Source organism: Cylas formicarius, unplaced genomic scaffold (genome assembly GCF_029955315.1).
Source record: "Cylas formicarius isolate icCylForm1 unplaced genomic scaffold, icCylForm1.1 PGA_scaffold_8__14_contigs__length_24414737, whole genome shotgun sequence".
Classification (NCBI taxonomy): domain Eukaryota; kingdom Metazoa; phylum Arthropoda; class Insecta; order Coleoptera; family Brentidae; genus Cylas; species Cylas formicarius.
In genome coordinates, this window is record NW_026844361.1 from 23368688 (window position 1) to 23385450 (window position 16763).

A 16763-nucleotide genomic window follows, 5' to 3' on the forward strand; every position below is an offset into this window, starting at 1 on the left:
ACCTACGTATAACATCATTAAAACGTTTTTTCCCCGCTTTTTTTTTAATTAACCCATTTTCTGTAGTACCTAGTTTGGTAGATAATAGTTATTATTTGGAATAATTTGGCACTATTAATTGCAGATAATTTTTATTGATTTAATTTAATTGATATTAAACGTCGATAGAAGTTGGCATTGAGCGAGTATCCTTGTTCTAATCCATCGTTCCATAAATTGCATAGGAACAATGGCAGTTGCTTAATCTAGATTGTTACTTCAGATCTGGAAAGATTAATCAGGCAAAACCGTGGTTCAATGGTCGGTCCCTCGTTGCGAGGGGATGATTGTATAACCAACAATTGTTCTCAGGTTGCTAAAAGAGGAAGAGATACCTTGTCAGGGCCCATCTGGGCCTTCAACAGTTTGGATACTGTGATGTCCTGAAATCCGTTGTTTTTTGTGAATGGTGTTTAATATTGGGTTCTACATTGTATATTCTCGTCGTTTAGAATAAATGCACGCGGTACGATAATGTCGTTCGAGGTGGTTGAAAACGTCGAGTTCCCGCAGCCCGTGCCGCGCAACGGCACCGACGAAGGTTCCGCGTTACTTCGAACGGATTGGCGTGTCTGTTCTAACCCTGCGTTTTTTTAGACCTTCACACGTTCGGTGGCATACTAACGGATTTGAAACATGTATGGCACGCAAACGGGGCACGTTTAGAGATCCGAAACGCATCGCTTGGCAAGAAAGTCGCTGCCTGGACTTTCGGCGGCCCAGCGAGAGATCCGGCCCTCAGAATCGTCGCTGTCGACGAAATCAAGCGGTACAACGGCAAGTTACCGTTTCTCCTGGTGGCTCTCCATTGTCCCGAGAATGGGGGGATCCTATGCGTATTTCACGCGTTCGGTTCGAAAGTTGTTCGCGCCATCACCATTGGACAACAGGTATTTTGGGGTTATGTTCTGTTTCTTAATGCCAGAGAGATATAATTTATTGTGCACCTCATTTTTTAAAGTTGGTTTACTTTATCACTTATATGAGAAATAACAGTTTACCTTGTTAACTGGTATCTATTGCTGAATAAGGTCCTTGTTAATAAGTTTACCACGTAAGCAGTGCGAGTAATAATATAAGTTTCAAAAGTAACAGTGAGTTATGAATTAAAAAAATAATATTAACTTTTGTTTCCTTCTACTTCAACAGCGGTCATTTTTAAATAAATGTTTTTATCCGTATAGTTAGAAATATGGAGACCCTGCCTATGGTGATCATGAAGCAACTATGAATCAGAAACAACGGATGGTAAATAAGTTTGGATGTGGCATTTTTACTGCAGTATTTTCTCAGATTCAATCTTTAGTCAAAAAAAGTTAAATGTGTGAAAGAAAATAGCACAAATGTTTCTAATAGCTATATGTTTTTGTCTGACTAGTTTTTTTATTGTTTATTGTAAAAAACATCTAATGTAGGGACATCTAATTTCCTCATACCAAAGTCTTTTCTATGCTCCTTACATATTTGAGTCAGTGGATAAACGTAAATTTTTGTAGACTTGTAAGCTCCGAACCGATAGCCTATCTGGCCCACCTATATTGAAAGATGAGGTCGTCTATGCACAAAAATGCATAAAGCGCCGAGTCCAGATGACATTAAAATTCCTGCTCTATGCCGATGACACTGTCATAATTGCTGATAACAGCCAAGATCTGCAAATGAAGCTGAATAAAATAGACCGTGTTCTTTCTATTTGATGCAAATTAGAACGATTCAAGATGTGTTGGTCTTAAAAACCGAAATACGGAATTTGCCGCTTGAAGCTGTTATTGCAATTCATCTAAACTTTACGGTATAACCTTTAAGTTGTCTACCCTGTTTAATGAGCTCCGTCATTACAAATTTAAAATGTATTTATTACCCTTTCGCATTTAGAAACGATGGTAATCGCTGATCGAGTCCCAGCTCTCCTTTTCTCGCAGATAACTAGCGCGTACGTAATCGACGCGGGCCGGGAGAATACGCTTCTGCCGACCTCGAGCCCCCTGCGGTATTTCGACGGTATCGCGGTCGTCGGGACGCTCGGTGGTGACGTTTACCTATTGGATATTTGCCGGCAAATTTGCGAGGGCGCCTTGTACTCGGGCGAGACGAAAGCCGAGTCGAATCCCGCGGGGATGTTCATATTGCCCAAGAATCGATCGGGATCGGTCAAAGATTACTTGAAAGAGTCTCTGGCAGCCGGCGATCACCTCGCTATTAATCTTAACGGTGGGTACTTTTTTTTCTTTAATGTTAGGATTATTTCGTAAGCTGGCAACAGCGCGGTTCGGCCGTGTAGTCAAGAAGATTCAAGTCCTGGGCTCCTCATACTGTTTGTTCCGTTTTTTCTTTACTGTTTTTAACTAGGATCCCACCTTTTTACTGAATAAAAAAATTAATTATTTTAGAAATGTCTTTTTTTTTTCTTTGAATATTTGCAGAAAACCTTATGTGATACAACTAAATGCATGGAAAGAGCCTACCAAAATTACATAACATCAGTTTTCAAAATAATCTGTCAAAAAGTTTAATTTTGTAGACCTGTATAATTTGTGGTAATTGTAAAGAAAGTGCTTTGGGCGTTTCAGAGGTGCACACGTCCAAGGGGCACTTCGCCCTCAAGGGCGAAAAGGGCGAGGACAGGGTGCACGTCAACAAATCGGAAACGGAAGTGAGCGCGACATACTATTCGCCCCAGATTGCTTGTCTGGTGGTGGGCTACAATTTCGGCGCCTTTCAACTATGGGATTTGGAGGTTATGGGGCTCGTGTACACCTCACCGGTATGCGAGGAACTCATCCCGGTAACCGGGTTCGCCTTGCAGGAGCCGAGCGACGACCCGAAAGCCTACTGCTATCTGTGGGTGTCGTACGGTCAAGGGGCGGCCTGCCGCGCCGGTTTCCCCTACGCCGTGATGTACTCGCTGCACTATGGCGCCAAGAGCGGCGTCGACGGCCACGCCCATATGTATCAGGTAATTGTTTTACGTGTGAACGTAACCGACTGCGCCGTTTTGACCTTTAACGCTCGGTAGTTCAATTAATCCGAACAGAAGAAAACGATTTTTTATTTCCTATGTGCTAAATCTCGTAAAATATCGGACCGCTTGGATGTTCCGTTTAGTGAAAGACCATAAATGAATCGGCTCTTATAAATTCTCTGGAGGCAGTGCAGAATCACTTTGAAATAGAGGTAGGAAAATATTGGACAAATTTATTAAACAAAAGTATTGGGCAATGAGGGATGAAGGAATGCATTTTTTTTTTTTAACAAATACCAATCGGAAAATATTTCAAGCCAAAAGTACCACACATGGTATTGACTTTTGTTTGTGAAGCAATTAAATTATTTCATTTACTAGCCTTTTGTTTCACAACCATCAACAAATGCTAATAATAATAAAGGAGTTGTCATTCATTACTGGCCAAAAATAGAAAATTTGGTATGATCATTATAACTGTCAAAAATCGTTGACAACAATAGAAGGTTATAAAGATAAGTACAGGTTGAGAAAGTTTTGTTGCTTAAAGTCGGCATAACAACGGGAAGTAAAACAAGACCCGTAGGCCGTCTAGCAAGTGTAGAACCTGCCAAGAAATTGATTGACCAACCTTTTTTGTGTCAATTGATCGAAATAATTTAAAAATCGTTAAGTATCGTATTCGGGTATTCCTTGAAGAGGTACAATATAATCAACATCCTAAAGGACGGTTGAGCAGCAACAAAAGAATAACAGAGGCTAACCAAAACAAAGCACAAATGAAACAAATCCTCCGTCTCTATAATCGACATCCTTGACGACTGTTAGGTATCAACAAAAAATAACAGAAGCTAACAAAAACTAACCAAAAGTGAAAATAATCCCTCGCCTATATAATCGACATCCTAGAGGACAGTTCAACAGAAAAATAACAAAAACTAACCAAAAAACACTAATAATATCACACAAAATGTAAAAATTATTCAACGAAATTAAACATGGTTCATCGCGCTAAATATTTCATTCACCAATGAAATTGCACTAGTCGATTTGTCGCATAATATGTTCGCGGCGAACGGGCTTGACGAACACATTTTTATCGATCTCGCATGCGTCAAGTGGTAAATTTTCGACTCGACCGCTAGAGCTATCCGGCTCGAAGGACCAAAAGCGTCTCTCCGTTTCGCAGAATTTCCAACACTGCTCTCTGCGATTCGAAATCGAACTGGGCGGCGCTAGCGGCACGGAACTAAAACGGCACATCAGGGGCGGCTCGTGCCTCGGCCTACAAACCGTCAGCAAACGTTTCGTGCACAGGAGCACGCACACCATATCTCTTTGTCTCGTATCATGGACATTGTGGGATGCAGGAGACAAAGCAGAGACCCATGCGCTCATCTTCGACCTCGACCAGTGGTACAAGGAGCAGATGCCTTCGGCGCCCGATTGGTCTCGTTGTTCCGTCTACGTCCTCGCTCGTCGTTGCGCAGATTACCCTTTGCTCGACGTCAAACTGAATGTCAAGTCGCTCGTTCAATTCGTCGGCGTCCAAAATTTGGAGGAGCATTTTTTCCCCACAGCCCTCAGCTTTGATCTGGTCGGTGTGGGGGTCGGGGGCGCGACTAAACTGCGCAGCAGGTGCGCACAGGCCGCGTTCGCCGACGATTTGGTCGCCGACGCCCATCTGAGCCTCGTCAGACCGCGGAACTACTACGAGAGGGCGCTCGCTCTGGGCCTAGCCCCATTGTTCTGCGACGTCTCTGTCAGTAGTTCGAACGACACGGTAAGGATTGCTAAGAACTTTGGTTATCAGCGTTTTTTCACATTCTGCGAACGCAGGAATCACAGCGGGATGTTCTGCTGAGTGTCGCGCTCGAACAGAAATTAGTCGGTTGGTTGTGCGCGTGCGCGACGAAACTGGCGAACGCGGCGTTCCACGCCAGCGGTTTAACAATCGACGGCCTGATGAGGTGGGCGTTTCGGCGCGCCGCTTCCCTCAAAGCGTCCTGCGATGCGTACTTCACGTGTCTGTTCGACCATTCGGGCACGCGACTCGACGACCACGCCCTCATGATCATCAGTCACGCGGCTTGTCAGATCGGCGACTTGGTCGCCCTCAACGAGCACGTAGCCGACCGTCTGCTCGGTTTCGTGGGCGAACGGGAGGCGATCTTGGAGGGACGGCGCTGCCTGAAAAATCTCGCCGTCTACTTCGACCTGGTCCTTTGGATGGTTAACGTGGGACTCCTACCCGAAGGTCCCGCGACCCGCCATCGAATCCTGGAGTTAACGCGGTGGTACGACGAGAAAAGGGCGCAGAGACGTCAGCTAAGCGATGGAACCGTCGAACTGTTTATCGATAATCTCGTCGATAAACATTCGGAGACGGTGGGGGAACGATGGCGAGAGGACGGCGGTACCGGATCGTACCCACCACCATCGCTGCAGTCCGTTTTGGGGGTTTACCTTGCTGACGGCATCGAGCTCTGCTTCAAGCACAGCCTGGTCATGTACGCGCTACTTGACGTCTCGGCGACCGCGGACTCCCGCGATGCTACGCTCTTGTTCCGGTTTCCACAGATATTCGGACTCGACCAGAGCGTCGCCAAGATAGTAGAGGCGTTTTGGCACTTGGACCACGACAATTACCAAGTGAGGAGGCGCGACCCCCCTCGGGTCGCCTCAGCCGCGCGTTATTACTTCGCTTTTTTTTTTTTTCTTAGACGGCTGTGAAATACATTACGGCGCCGTGCGTTTCGTCCGACGATCTACACCACTGGCACCACACGTTGATGATGAGGTCACTCCTGCTCCACGAGCAGCACGAACTCGCGTTGCTGTACTTTCGCGTGCGTATGTCCCGGCGGGAAATTTTCTCCCTGTTCAGCTTTTTCTTTGTTAGGTAGCGAAGCCACCGGTAACGGACCACGTTGATGTGGCGACCGTGCTCAGCTTGCTGATTTCGAAGAACATGGTCCACGAGGCGTTCGAGTTCGAGCGACGTCATCGCGGCCGCGACGACGATGACGCGCTCATGATGCACATTTTTAACGGTATTTGTCGTTTTATCTCGAAACCCGCGACCAAAAATGTAGCGCATTTATTTCTTTGACGTTTTAAGTATTTTACTGTACCTTAAACGCAGGCAGGCCTTCGCAGGACCTTGGCAAAACCCATTTATTTTATTTATCCTGCAAGTAAGTTTGAAAATAATCATTTTTGTTTTGTGTGCACATTTTAATAAAGACCACAAAATCGATTCTAAAATATAGTGATATACTGATACTTTACTCGGCGAAAAGGATTGAAAACTTACTTATATTCCACTTGTTAGTTGTAGGTATATAAATTCCTAGGACGGCCCTGGAATGGTTACTGGTAATAAACCGTAGTCAAAGTTATTCACAGTGTCGGTTGTAAAAGCACTATATTTCTGGTTGAAGTATACTCCTTATTTTAATTGACCTTACCTTACAACTTTTTCTCTCAGCACCGCGAACGATTTCTTGCCTTTTGAGTGGTCGCATTCGGCGGACGTAGTAAAGCGCTCCCGATATGTAACGATAGAGTGCGATGGAAAAAGTGTTGGACGTTTTTTGGGTTTATTTTGTGCTAGGTAGCGGTAGCGAAGCGATCTGTAATGGCAGAATCTGGTTCTGATAGTGTGTATTGGACAGTGATGGTGAGTATGAATTGCCAGCATAATAAATATATTTTATTTGTTATTATTTATATTAGTATTTACACAAAAGTTTTCTCAAATACTCCTCGAGTTTTCGAAGATCGTGTCAAGGTATGTCTTTTTTCATACAAGCGCAATTACACTCACACGAAATAGATAAGCAGTTTTAAGTTATTTGCATAATATATTTTCGCTAATTTTCGATAAAGAGATATTGGGTTGGAAATGGAAAAAAACCTACACAGCAAAGACAATATACAGAGAGTATTATGAACGTACAGACTGGATTTTCGCATGGCCCGGACGGGATCCTATCAGTCTTGATTAAGAATTGTGTGTGCACTTTGAGCAGGCCACTACAGCATTTTTTTAACCTGTCCTTAGGTATTTGGTACCGATTCACAAGAGTGGCGATAAAAGCTATGCCGCTAATTATGGAGGCGTTTGCATACAGTCGGTGGTTCCTAAATTTTTATTGAACGCCTTTGAGGAGTTTGGTTGGTTGGATTACATGTACATCTTGTCTCTAAGCTTAGAGCTAGGGTCCTGGTGCAATGAATTAAGTGTTTTCTCTCTGGTCGTACTCAGTTGGTTCGTATTAATAATTATGTCTCAGGTAAAATTGATATTTTTTCGGGAGTCCCCCAAGGTTCTCACAATGGGCCCATCCTTTTTAACTTGTTTATAAATGATATTGTTAGTGTAGTTTCGGAATCGCAGTGGCTTTTGTTTGCGGATGATTTGAAGATATCCAATATATCTGCTGCTTCAGAGAGACGTGGACGTGGAAGATTAAAGATTAATGTAAAGGAATGCTGTAGTATTAGCTTTAATCGTTCGTTGAGTATTGAGTTGAATATTGATGGAGTCCAGATCGAGGCTGTCACTTGTATCCGAAGACTTGGGTGTTTGCTTCGATTCTAAACTAAGTTTTGTAATAGACTTTGCGGTAGTGGCAAACAGGTCTATGCGAGTATTTGGGTTTGTTGTAGATAAGTTACTCCACCTTGCCTTAAACTTCTTTATATCTCTTTGGTTCGCTCTAGACTGGAGTATGCATCTGTAGTATGGTCTCCATATTATGGCTGCCATATAGATAACATCGAAGCTGTTCTGAAAGTATTGTTAAGATCTCAGGCTTCAGATCAACTACAGTATTGTAGCTTTAATATTGATACTCTTCAGACCAGAAGATCTCAGAGTGATTTAGTTTTTCTCTATAAGATTCTGAATGGTTGGTATTATTGTCCAACACTTTTACATAGCATTCAATTTAACGCATATTACGGAAGCTGTGATAACTCAATGTTCCGTATACCTTACCATCGCGCAAATTATGGAGTTTATTCAGCCCTTACGAGAATGCTGAAAGCGTGCAACTGTTTAAAGCTTGATGCTTTTCTCGGCAGCCTCCGCTCATTTCGTTCTGCATTCTATTTATTGTTATTGTTACATTTTGTTCTAGTTTCTAATTGTTATACTGCTGTCTTTCTCTCTTTGTTTTTAATGAATGTAAAATTTTTGTAAACTGGTTAAACCGTAAATAAAATTAAAAAAATAAAACTGGAAGGGAATATTAGCACCAATTTCATTGTTACCATTGTTAAATCAGCAGCAGCGAAAGATATACCTTCGAGAAAATCTCAATATCAACAACACCCGAACAAAAATAGGAAACCATATGTCAAACACGGAAACGGCAAATAACTTTCCAGCGAACGTCGAACGCGTTCGCAATAGCAATTGCGACTAAGGAGCGGTGAGCAACATGAGCACTTTGCTACGACCGCTTGAACGCGACCAATTTTTTTCCTCTATCCTTATCTAAAGCAATATTACGCAAGATTCAACGAATTGAGCCCCAATTTTTTTGCACTTCATACCTACGCTCGGTACCGGCAAACGTACTGATACTCCTGCGCTTGTGCGATCTCTTGCAGAGTGCAACAAAAGGCAGTTGCTCCACAACGTGCTCTATCGGTCTTTGAGCGTCGACGAGGAACGCGCGTTCCTCAAATACGTAAACACAACAGCAGCGGGTCCACGATGCGCAGACCTGCGCGTCTGCTACTACCTGCTGCGCTCGCGCTTCCTCGAGGCGTTCGACGCGTACGACACGTCCAAAATGAAAAAATCCGAGGCCGTAGGCTTGGTGGGACGTCGCCAAGCGAATCCAATGGAGGATGTCGTCAAAATGTTCAAGGACCAGTTGCCGCGCGTGAACCGCGACCTGGTGGACACCGCGCGCAGGGAGAACCTTTACCGCCAAGACGATCGGCCGACGCCCATGTCGGTGTTTGTGCACAATCCGGCGGAGAGGGCGCGCTACAAATCGAGCTTTATACTGGCCGCTATGTCGAAAGCGAAATGGATGTCCGACGATGACGGCACCGGTACCGAAGGGACACCGTTTCTGCGCACTCCGATCGCTGCGGCACGGAAAGCAGAACCGTCGACGCCGCTCGTCGATACGCGCGTCATCGACGAGGCGGAGCAGGACGTGGAGATGGAAGCGATACCGCCCAAGAGGTCCCGATTGACCCCCAGGGCGTCGACCAGCACACCGGCGAAGACGCCCGCCGGACGCATCTCTGTCCATTCGCTACTGCGGATGTCGGTCGTGCGGCGAAAATCGACGGCCGACGGCGATGACGTCGGGCACCGCGCCGAGACCGTGCCCCACGGTATCTTAAAAGCGACATCTACCGACGATACGGCAAGGACGCCGCGGACGCCACTGGCCAGGACGCCGTTGAAAGGCCACGTCAAATTCAACGACATGCGTTATCCGTCACCGGTCGCGGAGGCGGAGTTACAGCGCGAAGAGGCAGGGGTGAAGTTGAGGCGGGAAGAGGCGGAAGCGGAGTTGCGGCGGGAAGAGGCGGAAGCGGAATTGAGGCGGGAAGAGGCGGAAGCGGAATTGCGCCGGGAAAAGCCGAAAGCGACCGTTACATCGCAGTCGCTCTCTACGAAGGACATAACCGATGTGCAGCGGCCGGTGGCCCAATCACCGAAAGCGAGGAGGAGCTATAAAAGTAAGTTAGATGAAGGGTGTGGTCAAACGGCCACGCCTAAGGTGACCAGATTTTTAGATTGGCAAAGCGGGACATCTCTGAATGAAGTGGGGGGTGGGGGTATCAACAAAAAAATTCATACGGAATTAAAAAAAATATCATAATAAAAAATGTTGCAGTTTGTGATTATACGTTAGTGGTATCAACACAATCGCTTCACATAGACCGGGACATATCTAAAAAAATGAATTCCTGTTTCCTCAAAATCCGTTTTTTTTCTTATTTCAACCCCCAATCCCCAAGTTGCTTTATTCAAATTTTGATGAAATAGCCTTTTTGTGATCATACGTTAGTGGTATCAACGTAATGGCTGCACATTGACCGGAACCTATGTAAAAAAATATTTTATATTTTTGGAAAAACAGTTTCTAAAAAAATATTGGATGTAAGCGAACGTATATTCTTGAGATATTTTAGAACATATATACCGTTTTTCTATAAAATGGTGGATGCCCGTCGCCAGGCCGCGCGTCTATGACGTAAGCGGCAGGCACGGCAGCCGTGGGCGGAGCTAGTGGCTGGAGTAGGGGTAGAGGGGAATCGGTCGGCGAGGAACGCGGGCGACAACTCCACACCGGTGGCCATCCTTATGAAAATACATTTAGCAAATAAGAACTTTTACGTCATATATGTAATAACATAAATAGCATTTGCAATAGTTGTATGAATTAAGCCATTTCACGTTAAGGTTTTCTTCTATGTAAGGGTCAATAAAGAAAAAGTTATTAAATTTCGAGAACATGGTGTGAACAAACGATTATGCTAATAATGCTGGAAAAAATTTAGTTCGGCTATTCTACAGTGAATTGCGGTTTTCAAATCACACATATAAATGCCTTCAAAAAGCTTATTTCGATTTAAATATTATTTACCAAAACAAGGGTCATTTAAATAGAAAAACAATAATATTGTCGTGTGGGTCATTAGCGTTATCACAGCTTAATTTCTGTGATGTTATCTTTCATCCATGTTTGAATCACATTGATACTTTTCATATTACGAAATTACAAACTTGGTGTTTGAAACTGATATTTGGTGTAAGCAAATTGGAGAGTATAAGGCACACTCTCCAAATGGTGGGATGGCTAAACATGCAAAATCAAAGATATATGCACTCTCTTTGCTCGTTTTATAAGATTTTGGTGAATAAAACTCCTCCTGTCTTACATGAAAAAATAAACATTTAGAAGTCATGTGCGCACTGTCAATATTAGGTATAAGGGGACCCTCACACCACCATGTCACTTGACTGAGCTTTACAAACCGTCATTTTCTTATGTAATAACCAAATTTCTTAATGAATTACCAAGTAAATTAAATATAATAACTACATCAAAAACTAATAAGCTAATTTTTCACTAGTTAATTATAGATAAAAATAGGTATTAGTTCAAATAAACGATATTGTCTAGCGGTTACTGTTCCTCCATGTAACATTAATTAATTGTCACGACTTCCCTCTGCATTTCTTAGACCTTAAGTTTTCAGGTTAGGTGGAAGAACCAGGTCAGTTATACATCACTGAACTGAACCTCGCATTTTTATAAATTGATTTATTTTTATTTAATATTGAGTTGTTAATTATTGGAAATTATTATTATTATTAACATTGAACAGATAAGTAGAATAAACTCATACTCTCGTTTAGAAGAATTTAAACATTTTAACCAGCTTATTGCCTTGTTTACAACCAGAAACCAAACGTCAAACACGTTTCACCAAACGGCGCACATAAATTCCCGCCGTCGGTAGTTCAAACGTTACTGTGGTTGGACGCCCATGGCCTGCGAAACATCATCCCGATTTCGTTTGCAGGATCGTTCTCCGACAACGGCCCGGTACGTTCGAGCCCGAGACTGTCCGCGTCCTCGAGGAACGCGGAGCAGACTCCGATACGAAAACCGAATAGTCGCAAATCGATACTTACGCAACGGCCCTTCGACTTGTTCAACAGGGAACCTCCTGACGCCGCCGCGGATGATCTATCGCGGCCTTCCGGTCGCAGAGAACAAATCTCGAACGAGCCCGGAAACTTTTCAAAGAGCGGCGAGACATCGATTGACACCTCGCCTCTCGGTGCCACATTTGCCGACAAGGACGGTTCCCTTCTACAGTGCTCGGGCAGCTTGGCCAAGGACGGCAACTCTGAGAAACCGGAAGTGGTCCAGAGGACGCCGGTCGCGAAATCTCTTTTTCGCGCGGTCTTGGAGCGTAACACCTTCAAGCAGACCAGCTTGGCATACTGCAGTTCCGCCGACACCACCACCGAGTCCGACGCGGACTATGCTGAGACCGACGAGTCGCTACGCGAGTTGCTCGAGCATTTCGGTGAGGGCGAAAAACTCACCAGCGCGTCTGTCGTTAATGACGTCGCCCAAGATTTGGACACACGCGACGACGATATGACGTCCGTGCAAGGGGAACTGAAAGGCGTAGCCGCCCACGATAAGCCGTCTAGCGGCGACAAGGACGGCGACTCTGAGAAACCGGAAGTGGTCCAGAGGACGCCGGTCGCGAAATCTCTGGTTCGCGCGGTCTTGGAGCGTAACACCTTCAAGCAGACCAGCTTGGCATACTGCAGTTCCGCCGACACCACCACCGAGTCCGACTCGGACTATGCTGAGACCGACGAGTCGCTACGCGAGTTGCTCGAGCATTTCGGTGAAGGCCAAAAACTCACCAGCGCGTCTGGCGTTAATGACGTCGCCCAAGATTTGTACACACGCGACGACGATAAGCCGTCTGGCTGCGATGATAATCACGATGCGAAGGTCGAGGAACAAGTGGCCGACGGCGGCGAGGACGTGCCCGACGACCACCGCAAGGCTTCAAAGGAATCGGAGGGCGTGGCCGTTTACGATGACGTGTCCAGCTGCGATGGCGACGTCGACCGTGATCCGGAGGAAGAAATTCAAGACGCTGCTGGGGGAGTGGCGGTCGGCGAAGTACGACTCGACCACGACCAGACCTCTAAGGAAGAGAATTCGGTATATGAATATGTCTACGACGACCTGTCTAGCTGCGACGACGTCCCTGAGTCGGAGCGCGCGTTTATTGGCAGTTCTGTCAGTACTATCCCGTCATTAGTCGATACGGACAGCTCGATAGAGTCGGTCGATAATGACGAGCACATGGACCGTCTGGTGGTTCAGGACGACGAAGACCATGAAAACGGTAGCGAAGAAGCAAAAGAGCAAGGGTTCCGTTCGCTTCGGACTAAGAACGGGGAAGGTGACGATGAATCGCCCGAAGAACATGCGAAAACACCCGAGGGTCCACCGGAACAGGAGGAGCAGCGTCTGTCGCCTTCAGGTCAAGGGAAGAAGGAAAATAAGTCATCCGACGGGTTTGAAGCAGAAGCTCATGAAGAATTGCCAGGAGGATCGACGGAAGGTGGAGAACGGGAATTGCACGAAGCGCATGCGGTGGTGCAGGAGGAGAAGGATGGACCGCGTCCAAGAAAAGGGAAGAACGACGATAAGTCAAGCAAAGCGAAGTTGCCAAGGAGGAAAACCAAGTCTGATAGAAGAGCAGGGGAAGAAAAAAGAAAAGAAGAAGAAAAAGCATCAGACGCACTTGGAGCAGAAACTGAAGGGCACAAAGATTCACCATTGAATCGCACGTTAACGTTGCGTCCAGTGAGGAGGAAATATTCGGGCGCCATAAATAGAACGCCAAAACTAAAGGTGGAGCAGGTGAGGAAAACATACAACCGACGGCAAACGTCGGCGAGAAACGAGACGACGCACATTAGTGAACGGTGTGGAGAACATGAACCACACAAAGGACAGGCATCGGAAGAGAAGGATAGTTCGTCTTCGGTACAAGCGAAAGAGGAAGCAAAGTTGCGGTCTTTTAAGGGCTCCAAGGAAGAGAAAGCACCGGACGCATTAGGAGTTGAAGTCGAAGGGCGGGAAGATTCACTATCGGACCGCACCTTACCGTTGGGCCCAGCGAGACGAGCATGCAACCGACAGAAGAAGATGGAGGGAGACGAGGACACGAGCGTGACTGAAACGCAAACCGCCAGCCAAGACCCTGTCATCATCTCTCAGTTGACGGAAGATAGAACGTTCACACCAAAATGTGGGAAAAAGAGGGGGCGGAGCGCGAGCGTGGAGCAACAAGCGGCGGCGATGCCGATGCCGTCACGCCTTCGTTCTCTGCGAAGCAAAAGCGTCGACACAAACGTAGGCTACGCCTCAACGTCGGCGGAGACATTGACGCCCATAGAAGAGGGGGGCGGCGGTTACGCGACCACCAGAAGACTGACCAGGAGTCAGGCGGAGATGTTTAAGGCCAGAGACGAGGCAAGCGGCGTGACCGCTTTCGACGTGGACATTACCGGGGGGCGGGGCGGTGCGCGAGCGGCGTCCGAAAGCCGCTTCATTGCTAGTTCCGCGACCAAGATGAAAACGAGACTGAGGTCTGCTTCCGTCGACGCCGAACCAACCCCCCGTACGCCGAAAAGGAGCAGAAAGGAGGTGGAAAATGAGACGGCGTCGATCATGACGCGCAGCCGCACTAGGTCGGTGTCGTCGACGCGCTCCGACACGTCGCAGAAGTCGACCGCCTCGTCGTCGTCGAGGACGGTGAGGAGTCGACGGAAGCCGTCGGCACTGTCCGGGATACGGGAAGAAGAAACCAAGTAGAAGAAAACGGGGAGGAAATTATTGTTTGTTGTTATCGGATTTTTCGGAACAAAATTGTATTAAGTATTTAATCATCACGGATATTTTAAATAAAACATAAGAAAAAACAGCTTCAGGGCGTCCTGTTATCTATGCCGGCAGCAAACATCTTGTATGCACAAAAAAATGTCTATATTCTGTGGGTAGAGAAGATCTGAAAAACTAAAACATTTAGGACTTTAAAGTTTAGTCTCCTTCGCTGGAGAAGATCCGGCAATCCTCGACATTTGGAACTTCAAAAATCAATCTCGTTCGCTATAGAAGATCCGAAAATCGACGGAAGTCGGCAATGGGCGAATGATCCTCGTAGCCTGCCCAACAGTTTTTTGTGAAACGCATCATTGAATTGAATTGAAATTCTCTGGTTTGGGCGAATGATCCTGGTAGTCGTGCCCAACAGCTATCTGTGAAACGCATCATTGAATTGAATATTCTGTGGGTGCAACAGTTTTCTATAAAACGCATAATTGAATTGAATATTCTGTGGGTCGGGAATACTGGCCACCTTGTGGTCCAAGGCCGAAGGGGAAGTGTTTAATACTCGTATTCATAGTCGAACGCCAGCGAATCGCCGAAAACAACCGCTCGCTGGTAATGTTTCCGGCGAGCGCCTGCATGAAGAAAGAAAATTTTGGTCTTTTCATAGACAGTCGCCAGCGCATCGCTGGCGGGCGAAGAGGATGGCGCATATTCAGCGATTCAATTTTGTTTACATTTTTTATGGTTGTGTTGAAATATATGGGTCTTGATGTTCCTCTTTTCGTTATGGTCATAATACCTAATGCATCGAAAAATTTCTAAATAAAATCAGTTAGTCGACGATAATCGTTCTAGGACGAACCAGTCATTTTAAAAGTTTTCAGTTTTGTTTTAATTTTTATGCAATTATGGCAGTTCCTTATACTCGAGAAGATAAAGAAGTATTGGTCCAAATTATAAAAAAATACCATATCATTGAAGATAAGCGAACAGATGCATCAACAATTAAGAAAAAGAATGCGGCATGGGCCAGCGTTACAGACGACTTTAACGCAAGTCGAACTACAGAAAAGGTAAATATCACTGTACCACCTCAAATAATTTTAAATATGGAAATAGTATTTAAAACTTGGGTATTATCTCACAAATCTCAGAAGCATACTTTGAATAACCGTATAAATTGTACATAAATGCAAATGTAATTTTAGCGCACTAGTGTTCAATTAAAACGTTGTTGGGATAAAATTAAAAGAAAACGCAAAGAAGAATTAGCTGAGGAACGACGTTCGAGAATGCTTACAGGAGGTGGTGAATCCATGCCTGATAAAATTTTAATTCCTGGTGTTGATGAAGTTGTTCCGCATTTAACGGAACATGTGGAAAATCCTTTTGATTCAGATGGCAAATTTGAATCAGCAGAAAAAGATTATACAATTCTAGGTAAAACTAAATTCATTATGTGCAACTATTTTTATTCAAAATTATTTTAAAAAATCGAATTTAGACTACATATATTTTTAGATATATCCGAACCTTCACATACAATAACAAAAGACCAGTCATCATTACCAGAAGATAATAATGCGCCATCCACATCCTCCACCATCCAGATAAAATCTGTTAGCCTAGCTTCACGTGAAATAGAAGTTCCAACACCTTTAAGCAGCGATTCTATTTCTCGTAAAAGGCTATATCCGGATGAGAAAAAAATATTACAAAATATTACAAAGCAAAAAGATAAAGTTGTTTTTGCTAAATCGAGTGGGGACTTGAATGCTCTTTTTAAGGAGAGGATTGTTAATGCCAAATTAGAAAGACAGCATTTAATAGACATCCACGAAATAAACAAACAAGAAGCTATTGAAAAAAGAGAAGAGGCGAAAATTAGAAGGCAAATAGCGGAAGTGGAGTTATCAATAAAAAGGGAGGAATTACGTCAACTTTTATTAAAAAACGATTAATTTATTATCAATTTATTAATTAAAAAATTATTCTAAATTATATTAAGTAATGCCTAATTGTTAATATGCCATATATTTTAGTAATAAAGTTAGATTTGGTTTGTTAATAGGTTTCAATATAGTTATATATGTATAATAGCATAATATAATAAAACTATTTCATTCTGTAAAGTGACGCGCAATCAATGCACGACGAACTCCATAACCTTGAGCATTTCCCCTTACTTGTAAGTTTTCTGGTATATTTGGATCTCTTTCTTCCACCAAAACTTCATCTAGGTTCTCTCCAAAATCAATTCCTATATTATATAAAACCGCACAAGCCACTACTATCACGCAAGTAGTTTCTAATTTAGTTCCTAGCCCTTTCGCCAA

The 16763-nt window shown here is 44.6% G+C and overlaps 2 protein-coding genes across 4 annotated transcripts; both read left to right on the forward strand.

Moving 5' to 3' along the window:
- Positions 1-396: 396 nt before the first annotated feature.
- On the forward strand, positions 397-14537 carry LOC132706180 (protein ELYS). 3 transcript variants are annotated; one of them, XM_060677353.1, is made up of 10 exons: positions 397-580; positions 637-929; positions 1962-2250; positions 2610-2995; positions 4191-4784; positions 4841-5653; positions 5725-5850; positions 5904-6054; positions 8624-9718; positions 11573-14537. In XM_060677353.1, the coding sequence occupies exons 1-10, from the start codon at positions 514-516 to the stop codon at positions 14407-14409; spliced, it is 6651 nt and encodes a 2216-aa protein (XP_060533336.1). In that variant the 5' UTR covers positions 397-513; the 3' UTR covers positions 14410-14537. The 3 variants fall into 3 exon arrangements, with proteins under 3 accessions (XP_060533336.1, XP_060533337.1, XP_060533338.1); XM_060677354.1 differs by having other exon boundaries at positions 441-580; positions 1915-2250; XM_060677355.1 differs by lacking the exons at positions 397-580; positions 637-929 and adding an exon at positions 992-1287.
- A 443-nt stretch (positions 14538-14980) lies between these two features.
- Positions 14981-16749, forward strand: LOC132706208 (myb/SANT-like DNA-binding domain-containing protein 3). The gene is made up of 4 exons (XM_060677398.1): positions 14981-15258; positions 15312-15500; positions 15636-15867; positions 15949-16749. The coding sequence occupies exons 2-4, from the start codon at positions 15336-15338 to the stop codon at positions 16386-16388; spliced, it is 837 nt and encodes a 278-aa protein (XP_060533381.1). The 5' UTR covers positions 14981-15258; positions 15312-15335; the 3' UTR covers positions 16389-16749.
- The last annotated feature ends 14 nt before the right edge of the window (positions 16750-16763 follow it).

Excerpts from the sequence above, each read along its gene's own strand:
- LOC132706208 (XM_060677398.1), top strand. The coding sequence starts at position 15,336 with ATGGCAGTTCCTTATACTCGAGAAGATAAAGAAGTATTGGTCCAAATT. Across the intron at positions 15,501-15,635 it reads CAAGTCGAACTACAGAAAAG|CGCACTAGTGTTCAATTAAA; the intron begins GTAAATATCACT and ends ATGTAATTTTAG. Across the intron at positions 15,868-15,948 it reads AAAAGATTATACAATTCTAG|ATATATCCGAACCTTCACAT; the intron begins GTAAAACTAAAT and ends ATATATTTTTAG.
- LOC132706180 (XM_060677353.1), top strand. The coding sequence starts at position 514 with ATGTCGTTCGAGGTGGTTGAAAACGTCGAGTTCCCGCAGCCCGTGCCG. Across the intron at positions 4,785-4,840 it reads TCAGTAGTTCGAACGACACG|GAATCACAGCGGGATGTTCT; the intron begins GTAAGGATTGCT and ends CTGCGAACGCAG. Across the intron at positions 5,851-5,903 it reads TCGCGTTGCTGTACTTTCGC|GTAGCGAAGCCACCGGTAAC; the intron begins GTGCGTATGTCC and ends TTTCTTTGTTAG.